The sequence below is a fragment of the Microtus ochrogaster genome, chromosome 16 (assembly GCF_000317375.1).
Source record: "Microtus ochrogaster isolate Prairie Vole_2 chromosome 16, MicOch1.0, whole genome shotgun sequence".
Classification (NCBI taxonomy): Eukaryota; Metazoa; Chordata; class Mammalia; order Rodentia; family Cricetidae; genus Microtus; species Microtus ochrogaster.
The window spans coordinates 15,352,177-15,372,804 of record NC_022018.1 but is presented as its reverse complement, the minus strand read 5'-3'; the positions used below and the strand labels follow the sequence as shown (position 1 = coordinate 15,372,804).

Below are 20,628 nucleotides of genomic sequence, written 5' to 3'. Positions count from 1 at the left end.
AAAAAAAAATCAGTAGCCTTCCTATATACAAATAATAAATGGGCCAAGAAAGAAACCAGAGAAACATCACCCTCCAAAACAGCCACAAATATAAAATATCTCAGGGTAACTCTAACCCAACTAGTGAAAGACCTGTATGACAAGAACTTTAAGTCTCTAAAGAAAGAAATTAAAGAATATATCAGATAATGGAATGATCTCCCATTCTCTTTGGTAGGTAGGATCAGCATAATAAAAATGACAATCTTACCAAAAGCAATCTACGGATTCAATGAAATCCCCATAAAAATCCCAACACATTTCTTCACAGACCTTGGAAGAACAATACTCAACTTCATATGGAAAAACAAAAAAAAAACCTAGAATAGCTAAAACAATACTGTACAATAAGCGAACTTCCAGAGGCATCACCATTTCCTGACTTCAAACTCTTCTATAGAGCTATAGACATAAAACAACTTGGTATTTGCATAAAAACAGACATGTAAACCAATGGAATAAAATCAAAGATCCTGACATTAATCCACACACCTATGAACTCCTGATTTGTGACAAAGAAGTCAAAGGGTACAATGGAAAGAGGAAAGCATCTTTAATAAATGGTGCTGGCATAACTGGATGTCAACATGAAGAAAAATGCAAACAGATTCTTATCTATTGCCATGCACAAAACTCAAGTCCAAATGTGTCAAGGACCTCACTGAACTTGACAGAAGAGAAAGTGGGAAGAAGTCCTCAATTCATTAACACAGGGGACCACTTCCTAAGTAGAACACCAGTAGCAGAGACACTGAGAGCAACCATCAATAAATGGGACCTCCTAAAACTGAAAAGCTTCTTTAAGACAAAGAACACAGTAAATAAGACAAACAACAGCCTACAGAATGGGAAAAAGTTTTTCCCAACCCCACAATGGATAGAGGCCTGATCTCCAAAATATATAAAGAACTCAGTGCTGTCCTTCAAGAAATCCTTCCCATCATGGCAATGCCCTGCTGATCATGTCAGAACCCTTGACTCAATTCTTTTCTCATGTAATCAAGCACCCTAATCCTTGGTGATCTACCAAAGAATATAGATAGAAATATTATTTTTAGCTTTCTTGTTACTATCCATGGTTTCCTTCATGCTGTCAAATCCTATTCACACCAGACAAATGAAGTATCCCCAAAAATAATATTGTTTAGATAGGACAAAATGATATTTTCACCATCACAATAATTCAGATACACAATACACAACTTCCTTTTTTCCTAAATTGGACTTAATTCCTACCTCTTAGTACTCATTTCTGTTTCCTAATATTTTTAAAAGAATTTGTGGGGCTGGATAGATGGCTCAGAGGTTAAGAGCATTGGCTGCTGCTCTTCCAGAGGTCCTGAGTTCAATTCCCAACAACCACATGGTGGCTCACAATTATCTGCAGTGAGATCTGGCGCCCTCCTCTGGCGTGCAGGCATACATCGAGGCAGAATGTTGTATACATAATAAATAAGTAAATAAATAAATAAATCTTAAAAAAAAGAATGTGTGTAGGATGTGTGCATGTGTGTGATCATGTGTGGGGCCAGAAGTTGATGTTGGGTGTTTTCCTCTGTCACCCTCCACTGTACTTACTGAGGTCAGGTGTCTTGATGAACCAGAGCTTGCCAGTGTGGCCAGTTTAGCTAGTCATGTTTTACATCCTATCTCTACTCTGTGAGAGCTGGTGTTACCTCTGTGCTGGGGATCCAGACTCTGGCGCCCATGTACATGGCAAGTACTGTATTCACTGGACCACTCCCCACTGCCTTCTTGATTCCACAAATCTAAGTTGCTCAGCTAAGTTGCTTTCAATCGTCTTAATATTAGAGATTAGTATCTTAATTCTATCCCCTTTTGCTAACTGGAGCCCCATCTAAACTGGGGGTGAGATGAAATATGAGCAGTTTCCTTGCTTTGATGTAGAGAGGCCATTTACTCTGTGGTCAGTTTTCAGCATCTGCTGCCTGACCGTCCCATACAGCTCTGATGGCCTGAAGGCATTTCCCAACATCATTACTTCCTGTCAAGTCATCTCAGACCCTGGTCTCTGGCTAATTGGGTTTCTCTCCCAGGCACTTTCTTAGTTACTGTTGACCGTGCGAGACTTCAGAGAGGTAGAGCAGAACTTCTGCTCTCTACACACAAGGGCCAACAGCCTCAGGTGGCTTCAAGAAGAGCTTCTGACTTACCTCACTCAGGATAGTGTTTTCTATTTCCATCCATTTGTACGCAAAATTCAAGAAGTCCTTGTTTTTTACTGCTGAGTAATACTCTAATATGTATATATTCCACACTTTCTTCATCCATTCTTCCATTGAACGGCATCTAGGTTGTTTCCAGGTTCTGGCTATTACAAACAATGCTGCTATGAACATAGTTGAGCATATACTTTTGTTGTATGATAGGGCCTCTCTTGGGTATATTCCCAAGAGTGGTATTGCTGGGTCCAGGGGTAGGTTGATCCCGAATTTCCTGAGAAACCACCACACTGCTTTCCAGAGTGGTTGCACAAGTTTGCATTCCCACCAGCAATGGATGAGTGTACCCCTTTCTCCACAACCTCTCCAGCAAAGACTATCATTGGTGTTTTTTATTGTAGCCATTCTGACAGGTGTAAGATGGTATCTTAAAGTTGTCTTGATTTGCATTTCCCTGATCGCTAAGGAAACCCAAAAAGAGGAACATGGGATGTACTCACTCATATTTGGTTTCTAGCCATAAGTAAAGGACATTGAGCTTATAATTCACGATCCTAGAGAAGCTAAATAAGAAGGTGAATCCAAAGACAAACATATAGGCATCCTCCTGAATATTAACCTTCATCAGGCGATGAAAGGAGACAGAGACAGAGACCCACATTGGAGCACCGGACAGAAATCTCAAGGTCCAAATCAGGAGCAGAAGGAGAGGGAGCACGAGCAAGGAACTCAGGACCGCGAGGGGTGCACCCATACACTGAGACAATGGGGATGTTCTATCAGGAATTCACCAAGGCCAGCTGGCCTGGGTCTGAAAAAGCATGGGATAAAACCGGACTTGCTGAACATAGCGAACAATGAGGACTACTGAGAACTCAAGAACAATGGCAATGGGTTTTTGCTCCTATTGCATGTACTGGCTTTGGGGGAGCCTAGGCAGTTTGGATGCTCATCTTACTAAACCTGGATGGAGGTGGGCGGTCCTTGGACTTCCCAAAGGTCAGGGAACCCTGATTGCTCTTTGAGTGAGCAGATGAGGGAGAGGGACTTGATCGGGGGAGGGGGAGGGAAATGGGAGGCAGTGGCAGGGAGGAAGCAGAAATCCTTAATAAATAAATAAATAAATTAAAAAAAAACAAAAAAAGAAGAGCTTCTGAGATACAGTCTTCTTCCTGTTACACACCTGCTCATAAAGGGACAATGGCATGTTGAAGAATAAAGTGAAGACCTGTGGCTTCTGCTTTCCGATCTGCCAACCTTACCAAGAGGAATGAAGCAGAAAGCTTGGCAGCCAATCAACAGCCCACATTCATCTCCAGGACTCTCTCCCACTTCCACCTTTCCTATCGTGTAGTGGATGAGAGTACGAACTATTGGCCTTTGCCTGCTTCTTTCGAATCCCCACACCACCTGTGCCTTCAGCTGCTGTGAAACCTGGAGCAATCCACAATTACTGCCCCATCCCCTCTGTCTAGCCCTTTTGGAACGGGACATGGACAGAAACCAATCTATTAAGGCTTTTGTTTAATTTTATTCTTCCCACTGTGAGATATTCTGGTCCCAGCCAGGAAGCATGCATGTAGCAGCACCATGGGTCACTCTATGCACAACTCTGTTAAGCTTCACTACAAAGACTATGGCACAGCGATTGATAGGATCCTAAAGATACTGTCACTTTCTTCTAGGTCAGGCAAACAGTCACAGTCATCTTTGTATTTTTTTTTTTCTCCAGAGATTTTTTTTTGCAAGGCTAACAAATAAATCTACATGAGGTCAGGTAACTTCCTATTTTTGTTGAGAGCTACACATTACAGAAATGGGGTCAGGAAAGCAAAGGGTTTGAAAGTGAAGGGAAATAAAAGATGTTCCTTCCTAGAAGAGTCCTGAAGAGTCAACATATCCCAGAGGGGTGGGTAGCAGCCTCCCAACCCCATTTCCCACTTTTGCCTCACCCCAGGATAGGCCACAGAGAAGAGGCTTCCTAGGGCATGGAGGAGACTATATTTCTGATTTTCTGATCCTGTTTGCAGAACATGCTGCTTCCACTGTGGAGATTGTAGGGGCCAGCAGGGGTCATGGGCCCTGGGTGGAGCCCAGCAGGGGCCATGGGCAGAGGCCAGCAGGGGCCATGAGCAGAGGCCAGCAGGGGCCATGGGTAGAGGCCAGTGGGGGCCACGGGAGGAGGCCAGCAGGGGCCATGGGAGTCCTGCTAATAACTCATGGACAAATGACTGGTGATAATGGGCTCTACCTGATTCTTCAGAGACACAGAAGATCCCAGGGCCTTTGCACATCCCTGAGGAACTGGGATCTGATCATTTCAGAGATGGGGCAGAGTGTAATTGAGGATGTTGCTGATGAGGGTGTGGACACAAGAGAATCTTTAGACTCTGCTAATTGGAATGTAAACCAGTGCAGCTACTACCTGTGGAAATCAGTATGGGGTTTCCCAAAAATGTAAAAATAGATTTACCATATGGTCCAGAAAGACCACTTCTGGGTATTTATTTACCCAAAGGACTCCAATTCATCATATCACAGAGATACCTTATATCAATGTTTGCTGCAGTGCTACTCATAGCACCTAAGTTACAGAACTGACTGAGGTGCTCGACAATAGAGAGACAGACCCAGACAACACAACAAGCACAGTGCAATTGCTTTCAGCCATAAAAATGAAGTTGTAGCATTTGCAGGAAAATGCATGTGGGTGAAAATTACCATGTTACGTGAATTAAGCCAGTCCCAGAAAGATATGCATATATGCTTTCTCTTTTCTGAGGTTACAAGACTTTGTACAGATATATGAGATCACGTGTGTATGTATGACAAGAAAGTAGAAATGAAACTCTTGAGGGGACAATGGAGACTAGCAGGCAGGGACTGGATGGGAAGGGGGGTAGAGCTGTGGGGGTAAATAAGTTCAGCATGCAACATATACTTGCATGAATACATTCTTATATAGCACGATATGAACAATCAATAAACACAATGAAAAATAAAAGAAAACAAAACAAAACAGGAGTTCTGTGTCTGAGCATAGGTTTGAAGGCTCCACATTCTTGCAGATGTGACCCTGAAATAGGGATGGTTCGCGTTTGCTTTCTCTTATTAATCTGATATCGTAGCTCCCTTCTCTGAGCTACCCCTTGCCCTCTGCTGGTGCTCTAGGCCAAGTTAAGGTTAAGATGCATAAAAGCAAGAAAATAATGAGGACGCCCCTCCAGGAGAGTGGAATTAGAGACAGTAGGAGGTGGGTAGAACATTCTGGGAGAATGTTGTCTGTTTATATGAAATAGAATGAAACAAAGGCGGAACATTGCCTCAGGTCTACCACAGAACATCGCAGAGAGACTAAGACAGAGTCTGGAATGTCCTTATGTCTCAGTGGCTCGACCATTACTGATCTTTACCTGAGAGAAACTGATGAGTAGAAACACATCTATTAATTGGCTTATGGTGATAGATACCCAGATAAAGCGGCTTCAGTTGCTGTGACAAAATCATTTCATTCAAGTTTTTCTGCAGAATGAAATAGTCTTCAGATAACTTGGATATCTAAAAAGAAGACCACATATCAGATTAAACCAAAGATAGGAATGCCAGGGCTCTACATGCACACGAAGTACCCAGTTCCTTACCAGACCTCATGGGACTCTAAAGCTCTTCTCCCAGAGCTACCTGGACTCGTGTACCCATGCCCAAAACGTCCTCACTTTACACCGCCTTCTATTCTGTGTTTCTTCTTGTCATGTTTTTTTCATCAAAAGTTGCAAACCTGTGATGCTACATTCAACATCTGTCCATCTGTCTTTGGGGCTCTTCAGAACTGGCTTCTGCGCTTACCTCCTTGCTCTGGTAGTCTACTTCTGAGGACCCACTGGCCTTTGGCTGTGTAAGGCTCCCCACTTCCTCTCCGTCTTCTTAGCTGACTCAAGTCTTAGGACTCTTCTCCTTGATCCATTCCCCAGTTCCACACTCCACCTCTCAGCTGCTCTGCATCCCACCCTATGACCTGGATCTCTGCTAGGGTGAGGGTAGGGTTTAGGACTTTCTGTCTCTAAGACTGCACAAGTCAGAATTTCTACCTTTCTTCATCTGTTCCAGGTACACATCAACTTTGGGTTTCAAATACCTGATTTAATCTCTGGTGAGAAAAATTGTACAACAAAGAAAGTAAAGATTGCACACATAAAGCTCACTTTTCCAGGTGCTTAAAAATAAAAGTCATGCCACAATCCATAGACCCAGAGAGGCTAGCTGACAAGGAGGGCCCCAGGCGGGGGTGCATGGATTTCCCTGGGAAGGGGAAACAGAGCAGAACTGCAGGACGCACTCGGGGCAGGTGAGGATGGGAACACGAGGGATTGGGTTAGGGCGTGAATGGAGACGGAGAGAGTGGGAAGACATGACTGGAAAGGGAGCGGGGCACTTTGGGCATTTTGTATCAGGTAAAAACCTGATAGAAGTAAACTCCCACTAATTTACAAAGATGATCCCAGGTAAGACTCCTAAAGATAGTGATAAGTAGCCTGAACTTCCCCTCTCCTGTGATCAGACTGGTGGCTACCCCAATTGTCATCCATGAGCTTTCATCAGTGACTGATGGGAACAGATGCAGAGACCCATAGTCAGATATGTGACCAAGCTCAGGGAATCCTGCTGAAGAGAGGAAGAAAGGAATGTAGGAAACAGAGGAGTCAAGAATACCACAAGAAAACCCACAGAAACAACTCACCTGGTTTATAGGAACTCACAGAGTCTGAGCCAACAACCAGGGAGCCTGCATGGGGCCAACCTGTAACATCTACCTATATGTGACAGTTGTGTAGCTTGGTCTACTTGTGGGACTCCTAATAATAGGAGCAGGGGCTGCACCCGATGCTTTGGCTGGCACATGGGAACCTCTTCCTCATACTGGATTGCCTTGTCCAGCCTTAATACAAGGGGAGGTGCTTAGTCTTACTGCAACTTGATATGCCATGCTTTGTTGATACCCAAGAGAGGCCTGTCCCTTTCTGAACAGAAACAGAGGAGGACTGGATTGAAATGGGGAGGGCAACAGAGTGGAGGTAGAGGGAGGGAATGGGAAGAGAAGAGGGAAGGGAAACTTTGGTTGGGAAGTAAAATAAATAAATAAATAAGATAGTCTCAAACCAGAAACAAGTAGTGGTTTCATATAATAGTTTAAAAAAAAAACAGAAGAGTAAATGTCTAGGGAAATTACTCAGTAGCAGATCTCCGCTGATAGGTAAAGGACAGGGGTGGTTGGGCCCAATCTCAAGGCAGAGACCCAGGGCAGGCATCATGCTCTCTCAGGGTGCAGCTCCCACAGGGAACAACGCTTAGTTTAGGGACCAAAGATACTCAGTGTTCTCCTTTGAGCATCCTCCTCCTGATTTTCTTCTGCTATTTTACAGGCTATTGACTACTCAAGTAATTTATGCATTTCAGAGCTCATCTAGTTAGCATCTGTCACTCTGCACAGGATGAAGTAAAGGTGCTGACACAGATAGACATCTCCTAAGGCAAGGTACCTGGAAAGAACAGGAATAGGCATTTGCTGCTCCTGTGATCTCTCCCTGGTTCACTCTTGGTCAGAATTACTTATCGTCATGCGACCTTCATGTCCATCAAACAGAGGCCCCAAGCTTCCTATCAGCTAACAACACCAAAATAAGCTAAAATCTGGGGAACGGAGAAAGCCTATGTTCTCAGTTTTTAAAAATCTTTAAAAAAGAACCCACATTTTAGTGATAAAAGATTTCACAGATACATGAAATTTTCTAGTCTCCAGCAGCAACACTTGAGTAAGTGATGTAAACCAACATCTGGTATCTTACTATGTGTGATGGCTATCATAATTTTATTCTTTCTTCTTATGACAATCTATGGGCATAAAAGTCCATGGCTACATAAATAACACAGTCATCAATATATACTATTAAAAACATCTCATAAACACATATAAAACACGCCCTCAAGATGTGGGAGTGATTTCTTTCTAATCTGTTGCTTTCATTGGCTAATTAATAAAGAAACTGCCTAGGCCCATTTGATAGGCCAACCCTTAGGTGGGTGGAGTAAACAGAACAGAATGCTGGGAGAAAGAAGCTGAGTCAAGGAGTCGCCATGATTCTCCTACCAGACACAGACACAGGTTAAGATCTTTCCTGGTAAGACACCTCGTGGTGTTACAGGGATATTAGAAATGGGTTAGATGGATATGTAAGAGCTAGCCAATAAGAGGCTGGAACTAATGGGCCAGGCAGTGTTTAAAAGAATACAGTTTCCGTGTAATTATTTCGGGTATAAAGCTAGCCGTGCAGGTGGCTGGGTGGCGGGATGCAGCCCAGCCCGCCAATCTTATTACAACACCCTCAGTTATTTACTATTTGTTTAATTAGTTATTAGGTAGTTCCTAGAGACTTTTACTAGTAAATAAATTTATTTACATACCTGTCTTGAAAACATTGCCAAATCACAGGCTTCTTTTTCTGAAGCCACCTTTGAGTCTCTATCGTTTGTGTCCTTGATAGGATGGGTCCCCTCCTGCTTTGTAGGACAGGAATAAACACTGTGCATGTTTCTTGCTACTTCTGTGGGTGATGAAATGATCTTTTGATTCTTAAGGGTAGGTGACAGCCTGTCCTTTCCCAACTGTTGCCTTTGCTTGGAACTCCGGTATTTACTCTGAATGAACAGGGCAGCCTTGTCTTCCTCCTGGGCCTGCGCCACTGGCCTGGTGTCTTTCTCTCTGAGGAACCCATGCAGGTGATAGTCTCTCTGCAGGCTGCACAGCGATGCATTCTGAGTAACCACAGTTGGCTTCTTTTCTTTTCCTTTGCTGTCTGCATTTTGAAAGACTGACCTTTGGCTAAGACTAGGATCCACAGTTTTTCTCAGGTAAATCTCCTCAGTTAGCCACAGTCCTGGGCAGTTTGGCTTTTCCCATGGCTCCCTCCCTTCCAGAAATGTTGCTTTTGATTCTTCAAAGTTTGTCCCCTCTGTGTACCACTGACAGTAAGTCTGGATCATGGTGTCCCCTTTCTCCCCATTCTGTATCTTCCTGCTTTCCTCCAGGTCTCGCACATACTTCTGCCTGGGGTTTTCTTCTGCCCAAGGGTCTCCCACAACACACAGCTCTTGATTCTGTGGTCCCCCGCACACATTGCTTATTTTCTTCTGAGTTTGATATCTTCTGTTTTTACCCTCAACGACATTGGTGGCTTTCTTCTCAGTTCTGCAGGGAGTTGTCCTTCCTGCAGATGGGCTCTCTTTGTTGTTTGGAGATAAAATGTTGGATTCATTAATAGAAACTGCATTTTCTGTCTGTTTCATCACAAAAGATTCCCTGTGCAAAAGATGAATCTGGAATAAGATAATGCTAAACCAGAGCATATTACTTTTGTTAGAAGTGATGTGCAGCACTGTATGGTAAGACAGGCAAAAGAAACAAAGAAAACTCAACACAAAAACAGATCAAGTCTCATTAACAAAGTATTTTACAAAATGTCCTCTGTATTGATAGCTGGAATGGATATTTAAATAACAAAACCAGTTTCAACTTGGAATGGAAAGTAGGCTAGTGTGTGAAAAGCTATATTTCTATTTGATGAGGTACCAAAATTCTACACATGATCAAGGCAGTCAAAAATTCAGCTTAGGTGGGGAGAGGCTCACGAAGCCCCACCCCTAGCTGAGGAGCTTTGGCAGTGGAAGGCTGCTGGGATGGAGAGGGTCAGTTTTTTTTTCCAGGGAAGTGGCCCCTGTTAGGTAGCGCTAGCCTGGTGGATTGTCCTACATCCGTGCACATGCGAAGAGCATTGACTGGAGTCAGTGGGCTATGGAAGAGGACATGGATCTGGGAAGAGGACATGGCAGGAGGTGAGGTTGTCTGGGAGGAACCAGATGAAAACAGTTGGTTGATATGTTCAAAATACATTGTATAGCCGGGCGATGGTGGCGCACGCCTTTAATCCCAGCACTCGGGAGGCAGAGGCAGGCGGATCTCTGTGAGTTCGAGACCAGCCTGGTCTACAGAGCTAGTTCCAGGACAGGCTCCAAAGCCACAGAGAAACCCTGTCTCGAAAAAAAAAAACAACCAAAAACAAAAAAAATACATTGTATACATCTATGAAATTCTCAGAGAATGAAAAAAATTTCCAAGAATTCTAGGAGTTTAATTCTCTAAAATACAACCTTTATAACAGAGAGCACATAATGCTATGTTGTGGAAACTACACCCTGCTTTGGAACCAGAAGTCAGTGTGTTCACCAGCCTCATGTACTTATCTTTAACATACACCAAACTCAGTGATCACAGGAAATATCATGCAAAATTAAAGCTAAATCAGTGTCCTTGGTCCACTTGAGATTGTGTAAGACAACAATGATTCTCCCATTCTCCTCCATCTGAGGACAGGGAGGTAAGGTCTTCTGTATGCCAATTTTTCCTTTCCTTTTCAAGCAATATAAAACCCACACAAGAACACTGCAGTTATTAAAAAGGGCATTGCACCATAGAGCTAAACACTCATATCTGACACCCTAATACCGTCTATAGTGATTGGTGGTGATAGGGTGTGGGTGGGTTGAGAGTTGGGTTGGTGATGGGTTGGAGGGTAGTTGCTCAAAATTTCTGCTTGGCCTGTAGCCTATGTGAGAGTTTTGGTCTTTTAGAATCTGTTTGTGAGGAAAGACTCGAATTTGAGTAAGAGTCAGACAAATACATCGGGACTGCACTTTCCTCCTACATTGCTTGAGGCAGGATCTTGCTGTGGAGCTCAGGCTGGCCTTGAACTCGGGGTCTTCCCAGTTTCCTAACTGAGGATTACAGGCCACATCCTGCCCATTTTCCTCGTTTCACCGACTACTTCTTAGACACCGGTGGCACCTTCAGGCTGGTGTTGGGGCATAACAAAGTACTGGAGGAGCAGTCAGAAAACACGGTAGAGATCACAAACCCTCTTGTTTCACTGAGTCACTCCAGAGCATCTTGAGTACTTTCAGATTGCCTACTGAGAATACTTATATCTCATCAAAATATAACCGAGGCAAGAGAAACACAGTCTCTAAATGGCTACCTGTCAAAATTCATTGTAAATTTTTGTTTACATTGTTTGTGAGACTTTTTTATCTTACTGGTAAGACACTGCTGTATACATATCTAAGACGCAAGGTTCACCTCACTGTGGTGGACACATATGAATTCACTCTGTTCCTGAGCTAGTCCAGCTGTGGAGGACCTCAGGGCCACATGCTTCTCAGGAGAACAGCTAGACCTCCAGCAGGGGAAGAATAGCTGACCTTGTCTGATTCCTGCTGGACAGGCTTAGAGGTCTTTATTGTCTATGAATGAGATTTTCCTAGATCACAGGTCAGGAGTGCTCAGAAGAGGCAGAGGCAATGTGAGAAGTGCAGATAGAGAGGTGGGTGTGAGCGTGAAGGAAAGGCAGGGGTTGCAGTGCAGGCCATGGGTAGTGGTGTGCGCCAGACCTCTCCTTCCCCATCTTCTCTCATCCCTGTTTAGGCTCTCTTTCAGTCTACAAGTAGCAATTTCTAGAAGTGGTAAAAATTGTGTGTGTGTGTGTGGTGTGTACATGTGTGTGTGTGGTATATGCATATGTACATGTACATGTGTACATGGCTATGAAGGCATATTCAAGTCTTCCTTATTTGCTCTCCATTTTATTTTCTAGGCAAGGCCACACATTGAAGCTGGAGTCATGGATTCTGCTAAGCCGACCTGTCGGTTAGTTGACTCCAGGGATCCGCCTGTCTCCATTTCTTAACGCTGGGATTATAGAGGTACACTGCCACATCTGTCTTTTTATGTGGGTGCTGGAGAGTTGAACTCACTTTCTTATGCTTGTTGCAAAGCACTTTACTTCTGCATATTATCTATCATTATCTACATATCTGTGTATCTATATATCTCTATCATCTATCTATATCTATCTATCTATCTATCTATCTGTCTATCTATCTATTTATCTATCTATCATCTATCTATCCTTTTATGATTTATCAAAATACATAACTATATATTAATGGGGTACTATGTGCTGTTATATACATTTACATAACATCTAATCAGATAAATCCTACCCAACTCCTCAAACACGTACCAGGTTTTTTTTTTTACTGTGAAAATACTTAATATCCTTGTATGCTTTTAATGTCTGATTGTGGGATAAATGTCCAATGTAAAATATCTCATCCTCAATTATGTGGGACAGTTTCTTATTAACTTGTCTACTCTGAAGGGGAATTCGTGGAGGGTAGAGTGTTATTAATCAGTGTCTGTAAACTGAAAATGAATGCTGGTGTCTTCAGAAGAAAGGTGGAAGCAAATTGGTACATAATTGAACTGTAGATTTCCTTGATACACTATATATACAGATATTATATATACTATATAATGTCTATAAGCAGTAATATTTCTAGAAGATTATCAGTCCATCTTTTTCTTATATGTAACTTCTCTGCCTCCTATCATGTAGATCCTGCCCCTGATGCAGTCATGGAGATTCCCTGGAATTTGCAGGACAGTTTTTACAACCAGTAATAAGGAAAAAAACATCATTCAGTATTGTCATCAAAGGGCACATACATAGGTCTTTGAGTACACAGCACAGAAAACTGAAAACATAAAATGCCTCTGAATTTCAAACCGACATCCATGTTTGTTAAATAAGGAAATGAGGTTGTGTGATATGGGGAGAGAGTGCATGAAGGGAGGGAAGGGTAGGTGACAAGGGTCCAAAGCTCACTGTGGGCATGAGTGTTGGGTGTGAGAACAACACACGTGGCTGAGTGGAGAGGAAAGGATGCCATCTTCTTCTGTCTTATTTGTTCATCCCTTCCATGGCTGATTCTGATGAAGGCGAAGGATTCTAGGCTGGGTGTGGCATGACCTTCACTTCTCTGGAGAACTATTTACTCATATTTTCATCAATTCACTTTACCATTGGGACTAAAATTACCTTACCTCCGTTAATCTGAAGTAATCAGACACAGGTCTCTATTCTTATATCCTCCACGCTCTTTGCATAGCCCAATGACTTTTCCCTCTTTGTGTGATACTGAGGATTGGACTCAGAGCTTTGATTACACAAGGTTAAGCACTTCACCAAAGTCTTCCCTTTGTATATATTTATAGCAGAGCCAGCCAGCCTTACTAGCAATTTATTGGTCATATTCTTTTTCATGATGCTGTGAGTAATTTGAGGATAAGGACTTGGTTTCTTTAATCTTTGTATTTCACCACGTAACATAAAGTCTGTTGAATAAATCTGTGGACCTGGCAATGGGTACTTTGAAATATGCATGTAAAGACCCAGGGGAGGAAAAAAGGCAGCAAATGATTACGATTAGAACTGATGGTATATTGGCTGCTATGGCCATAGGAAAAAATGGGAGGTTTGGGGACATTTAGATGGGGATGGAGATGTTACCCAGTCCTTGGAGTAGAACTGCAGAGGGCTGCACCTTAGAAGCCAAGAGATGGGGGAGCCATCTGGGAAACAAAGTGTGACCATGAGTATAAGATGCTCATGAAATCCTATGTGGTTGTGTGCTTCCCTGGTACTCGCTATACCAGTATCAGACAGTAACAACATAGACTAGAAACATCATTCTATGACCTTGGAACACCTTGATGCCAAAATAGCATCAGAGAGAACATCATTGTACCTTTTAATTTCAAAGTTTTTCTTGTAGTCAAATTCCTGATCATTAGCCCGATTGTTCATTACTGCAGCCTTTCTCACATTAGCGGTTCCTCTTCCTTGTTTTCTCAGGAGGTGTCTTCTTGCAGCTAAAGCACATGAGAAAAAAGGAGCAGTTGGGAAAGAAATAAAAGAACAGTAAATGAATACAGATGAGTGGTTTTGACTATCATTGTCATAGAAAATAATGAAAGTAAAGATGACAATAGATCCATTTTTTTAAAAAATGGCTATCATTAACAAGACAATTTTAGGTATAAACTACAGCAATGGAATCACCGCTGGACTACGACAGCAGACGCCGAGAGTATGGATGGCAGCGCCTCCTTTGCTTGAAATTATCTCCTTCTTGTTATGTTCAGCTCTTCACAGAGAAGACCCTTATTATCTACATGGATAGTTTCTGTATTTTCACCCATTATCCTGGGAGTCATATATATTTTAGAATTCAGTTTTCAAAGTTTTGCTTTATTTTAGTAAGGTAACATGGAGTAACTATACATCCAGGAACATTCCCTTTCCACATAGCTTTTTATAAAATTGTTTTTATTGATGTATTTTTTTTCTCTGCTTCCCTTCCTTCCTCTCCCCTCCTCTTTTGCCCTCTCCCATGATCCCCATGCTCCCAATTTACTCAGGAGATCTTGTCTTTTTCTACTTCCCATGTACATTAGATCTATGTACGTCTCTTTCAGGGTCCTCATTGTTGTCTAGGTTCTCTGGGATTGTGATTTGTAGGCTGGTGTTTCTTTGCTTTATGTCTAAAAGCCACTTATGAGTGAGTACATATGGCATTTGTCTTTCTGGGTCTGGGTTACCTCACTCAGTATGATGTTTTCTAGATCCACCCATTTGTCTGTAAATTTCAAGTTGCCATTATTTTTTTCTGCTGCGTAGTACTCCATTGTATAAATGCATCACATTTTCCTTATCCGTTCTTTGATCGAGGGGCATTTCAGTTGTTTCCAGGTTCTGGCTATGAAAAATAATGATGCTGTGAACATAGTTGAGCACGTGTCCTCGTGGTATAATTGAGCATCTTTTGGGTATATTCCCAAAAGTGGTATTGCTGGGTCTTGAGGTAGGTTGTTTCCTAATTTTCTGAGCAATTGCCATACTGATATCCAAAGGGGCTGTACCAGTTTGTACTCCCATTAGCAATGGAAGAATGTTCTCTTTACCCCGTAACATCTTCAGCATAAGTTGTCATCAGTGTTTTTGATCTTGGCCATTCTTACAGTAAGAGGTGTAAGATGGAATCTCAGAGATGTTTTGATTTGCATTTCTCTGATGCCTAAAAATATTGTGCATTTCCTTAAGTGTCTTTCAGCCATTTTAGATTTCTCTGTTGAAAGTTTTCTGTTTAGGTCTGTAACCCATTTTTTTATTGGATTATTTGTTCTTTTGATGACCAATATCTTGAGTTCTTTGTATAATTTGGAGATCAACCCTCTGTTCAATGTGGGGTTGGTGAAGATATTTTCCCATTTTGTAGGCTGCCGTTTTGTCTTGTTGACCATGTCCTTTGCTTTACAGACCAGATAGCTTCTTAAAGCAAAACTCAGGACCATTTTTTTTTCACAACAGCAGACTATTCCAACAACTTGGAACGAACTAATGAATATAAATAGTCTCACTTCTTACTATAAACAGGTAATGTTTAACTGACGGAGAAGTTATGAAAATCTTTTTAATCAGAGCTTTATTCTCTTGGGGTGGAGGATGAGATCCCAAAGTACTTTCATGTCTTGAGGGGAAGTTAACAGTTTGAAATTCTGACTGACAGAACTGAGAACAGGACATGGGTCTTTTAACAGTTACCTATGATGTCCACCATGTGAATTTTTTTCAGAGGGTGGCTATGCATGTCAGTGAGCTAAAAATTGGTTTAATGAGCCTAAATAAACACCTAAAATGAAACAAAATAGAGCAGGAGTAAAATATCAGAGTGATAGTCAAGTATATTTTTCATTATGGCTATTTGATCAATTTTTTAAAAAAAGAATACAGTTGCAAGTCATCCTAGGCATGATTTAAATTTATATGAATGCCTTTAAAATAAAAAAGCAGAAAACCCAAAGTCTATTAATGCATTTTAATAAAAATTTGTTAAGTGTGGTCCTATATATCATTTTCCTAGAGTTAATACAGAGGAATAGATGCCCTTTAACAAAATAAAATTTAATTAAATTGTCAAATACAATTGTCAAAAATTATGACAATTGTAACCTTTGGAATATAATAGGAAAAATCTTATTGCCTAATGAGTTATGGTACTGTATATGATTCTTGTGACTCAAATTAATACAATCATTTGCCACATAAAGCAGGATGGGTCAACTGTGTTTCATTAATCCTTGACAGGAAACTTAAAACCTTCAATTATTTAATTTAAATCAAAACATTTATTCCAATATTAAAAGTGTCAATCATTGCAACAACCTAATTTAGAGTAGCATGTCAATAAACACAAAAGTCACATGAAAATTGCAGGTCTATGAGTAGGAAAATTCAATTTATGACCATATATACATATCTCATTATGCTCTCCACACTACAAGGTGACCTCATTGATTACCTGACTGTATTATTACAGCACTGTCTTTCCTCTTCTGCTGTAGCTTTTGGTATCTTCTTGAACCCAAGAATGCTCTGACACCAGCTTGAATCAAAACAAGCTTGTCAATGGCTTCCTTTCGCATTAGATTCAACTGTTCCACATGGTAATATTTAAGGAACACCTTAAGAGAATTAAAATAAAGTCCAGTAAGATCTTGGCACACAGCTGTACAGTGACTGTGTGTCATGCTTGAAGAAAAGACTGCATGTTGAACCTCATTGGGTCTGGAAAACATATTTACTTCTTGGGTGTGACTATTGCCCAGATTTTGATGCATAAACAAAATTTGTCTTTGAGAAGGAAATAAAAGGAAGACCTGGAAACTCTTGGGGTTCTTGGATCTGATATTCAGAATGGGGATGGTTCTGAGCTCTTTCCAGAAATATTTACATCATATATTCTGGGTTAAGGCCATTTTATGCTTAAAACATCTTTAAAACAATGATATTTTCCAAATTTAAAAAATCATACAAATCTATATAAATAGAAGGGCAGGTATTCATCAAATGCTCATTCACCAAATGATTCTTGAAACCTTTGGTTTCTTTATCTGCTGGGGATATAAAGATAACTATGGCAGGTGACTGTCAAGGCATTGCCAGTGGGGAAAATGAGGCAGATAGGGTCCCAGCAGAACCAACAACTGTCCTGATAGACTAACCACAGGGTGACTTCAGATCATTCTAAACTTAACATGAACTTTTACAAGGCAGGAGCCTAAAGACTAAAGGTATGTTTTCTTTCACATCTAAAGATTTTACCTTTACCCCTTCCCTTTAGAGAATATCTTTTTTTTTTCTTTTAATGGGTAAATTCTTCAACACAAATCACCTCAAAGAGTTCATTGAGCCCATCAAGAAAACTAGTTAAAATCAAATGTTGTAGCTGAGTCATAACATCTGGTAACCTTGACTGTAGAACTCTCTCAGTATGCCTTTGAACCTGGAAACCTGGCACCACAGGCAAACAGTTCTGTGTTTACTATGGATTTTGATTGAATTCAATTTTAATTTCTACAGGATTCTAGATGTTAATATATTTAGTCCAGTTTGTTGTTGACAATTCATTTAAAATTTAATGTGTTTAAAAAGGTCATCATTTTTTGCATAGCGTTAGAAATGTTCTTATATTAAACACTTTTATCCATGTTAATGAGTTGGAAAGGTGAAGTGGAAAAATGTGAATAGCGTGAAAATGCTACTTAAATATCACACAGAACTGGCAGGCAAGGCCTTTTTACAAGTAAAAACTCCATTTGAAGTCACGCATGCATTTCTGATCATAAATGATGAGCTTTTAGCCTGATACAGTTCATCTTTGTGAGCATTTTAAAGAAAATAGTCTGAATAAAATACATATTCTCTGTACACCTTAAATTTTCCCTTATCAAATATAAAAAAAGTGTTACTGAGTGTAAGACAGGTGATCAGAATAAAATCCCTCAAATTATTACCTGGATAATACATTCTCTGAACGTCATGAAATTCTCTCCCTTCCTCCTATGCCCAAGACACACTATTCAGATTTCCCCGCAAATGAGGGCATTTTGTTCTGGTCCCTTTGGAGTAGTGGACAGTAGTTATTCTTGAATGGTCAATATATGAGGATTTCTTTAGCTTTGCTCTTTTTCCATCCTGTCTGGGGTATATCTGGTATACCTCCAAGACACATTTTGAGTGCACTGGGACTTACCCACTTTAAGAGGCTCTCAGGACACATGCCAGGTCCAGTGTATCCTTTCTCCAAACAGCTAGAAGTTTGGCTTTTACAGTTAAGATTATTTTTTAAAAAAATTTGTTCTCTAAGGAGTTAAATAAGATTTCCAAGACTCCCAAAGTTAATAGTATATGCCAGTACTCGAACATCATGATGATGCTAAATATTTCAGATAAATACTAAAATAAATAAAGCTAAATACTTCAGATAAATTTCAAGTTTAAAATAGAAACTAAGTGAGAATTTAAAAAAGCAGAGAAAGCAAGAATCTCATTTTGATCTTAGACTAGCTCTCTGACTGTTTGATAAAGTAGATAAAATGATGGTGGTAGTACATGCCTTTAATCTCAGCACTAGAGGCAGAAGTGGTATGTCTCTGTGAGTTCAAAACCAGCCTGGATTATAAAATGAGTGTCAGGCCAGAAATTCACAGTGAGACCCTGGTCCCTCCCATAGAAAAATATGTTTGTTTCCAATACCATTTGAAGTTAAGAATATTTATTGCCGGTGTCATTGGGAATTTTCTTCTGGATAAATCTTTGAAATAAAATTTTTTTATAATGCCTGCATCAGGTTTGCCTGTAAGCATGTCTGTGGAACATTTTCTTGATTGCTAACTGATATAAGACGTCATAGCCTACTGTGGGCAGTGTTGTTCTTAAGTAGGTAGTTCTGGGCTTTATAAAGAGCAAAAATGTTTTATCTTCATGAAGGAAGGCTTTATGTAGCATAAGTTTCACTTCAAATTTTATATATTCTCTAACAAGAATCATAATAGTTTTAATAATAGTAAAATGTCACAACTCTACAAATCCAGTAATCATTATCTATAAAAATTATATGAAAATATTACTTTTGTTTTTCCAAGAGCCCAATTATCAAGACCAGCCTTTTCCAAAATGGTAGCGCAGGTATCTGGGCTCACTGGGGGCTCTTCACTAGACTTGTAGCAGAGAACATAATACCTGAAATGATAAAAATGACTGGTTAGTGGTCCAACATCTCATCAGCAGTACCCACCTGGCAACTTTATCATGGCTAACAGATGCAGCTACCAGACTGAATGCTTGGCTCTCAGATAGCCCCCAAATGATGGCAGAGTGAAACCACCCCAGACAGACAGAAACCTAGAGCAATCTGTAGTTTCACTCCTGTGATTGCTTTCTATTTGGTTGTAGTCATAAACTTCATGTACAGGAAATCTTTTAATACAGGCACATGGGAATAGAAGGGTATGTGTGTACAGATCACTGAAAACTCATGTTGAAAGCCTACAGAATTTAAATCACTTTGGGACTGGATATTTTATAAATGATGGAATTGCGGTTCAGAGTTTGACTTTAAGGCATGAGCATGTGATAGCTAAACTTGTTTGTCAAGCTATTTTTCTCTAAAAGAGAAAACCTCAGTTGAAGAACTGCCTACATCAGTTTGTTTATAGGCCTGTCTGTGAGGCATTTTCTTGATTGCTAACCAGTATAAGAAGGTCTAGCCCACCGTGAGTGGTGTCATCACTAGGCAGGTGAGCCTAGGATGGATAAGAAGGCTAGTTGAATAGGACCCTGGGAACAAGTCCTTAAACAGTGCTCCTCAGTTAGTTCCTCCTTCAAGCTCTTGCCTTAACTTCCTGTCTTGGTCTTTCTCAATGGAGGACTATAACCTGTAGGCTAAAATAAACCCTTTCCTCCACATGTTGGGTTTTGTCACATCAGCAGAAAGCAAAGCAGAACCTACTGTGTACAGTCTTGTCAGCAAAGACCTCTGCTTAGGGAATTGCAAGCCAAATGACTGTGTATAGGGGTCAGTTTGAAATGGAGCTAATTTCTATGGATCTTAGAGTAGGGTTCATTCTAAGAACAACAACAACAACTCCCTCCTCCCAAACAGTAAAAACTCTGTGCTACAGTTCAGAGCTTGCATGTCTCCAATGTCCCATTTAACTTTCTGTGTTAAAGAGAATTAACTTGCTCTGTGAAATAACCTTTAGAAGACTGTGGGAATCCTAAGAAGTGTCACCCACTGGAAGGTCTTCAGGTTACTGGGGATATGTCCTTGAAGAAGTTATTGGACTCCATCTGAGAGATATAGCACCATAGGCCCAAAGTCATGGAGGGAACCAAAGGCCTGGAAGCTTGGATCAACCTTTTATCTTCATCAGTTAGCTACTTCACCCTGATGTGTAGAGTTGATTACCACACCTAGTGTCTTCTTCGGTTCTTTGAGTACCTTCCCCGAGGGCTGTTTTCTTGACCAAAGCAGAAAAGCTTGCCTATGATCACCAGGAAAGGCCTGGAGAAGTTTTCAACCAAGGAGCTTAGTCAGTGCCAAAGGCACAGAG

At 40.9% G+C, this 20,628-nt stretch overlaps 1 protein-coding gene across 1 annotated transcript in view; it reads right to left on the bottom strand.

Annotated features, from left to right (window-relative positions):
- The window catches only part of Myo3a (myosin IIIA), a 207,223-nt gene that overhangs the window by 27,675 nt on the left and 158,920 nt on the right, over window positions 1–20,628 (bottom strand). The window contains exons 25-29 of the mRNA XM_005354744.2: window positions 19,144–19,255; window positions 16,533–16,695; window positions 13,920–14,043; window positions 8,682–9,576; window positions 5,636–5,780 (exon numbers count right to left, since the gene is read on the bottom strand). Of these exons, the coding sequence (XP_005354801.1) occupies window positions 5,636–5,780; window positions 8,682–9,576; window positions 13,920–14,043; window positions 16,533–16,695; window positions 19,144–19,255 (1,439 nt within the window). The remainder of the gene's footprint in view (window positions 1–5,635; window positions 5,781–8,681; window positions 9,577–13,919; window positions 14,044–16,532; window positions 16,696–19,143; window positions 19,256–20,628) is intronic.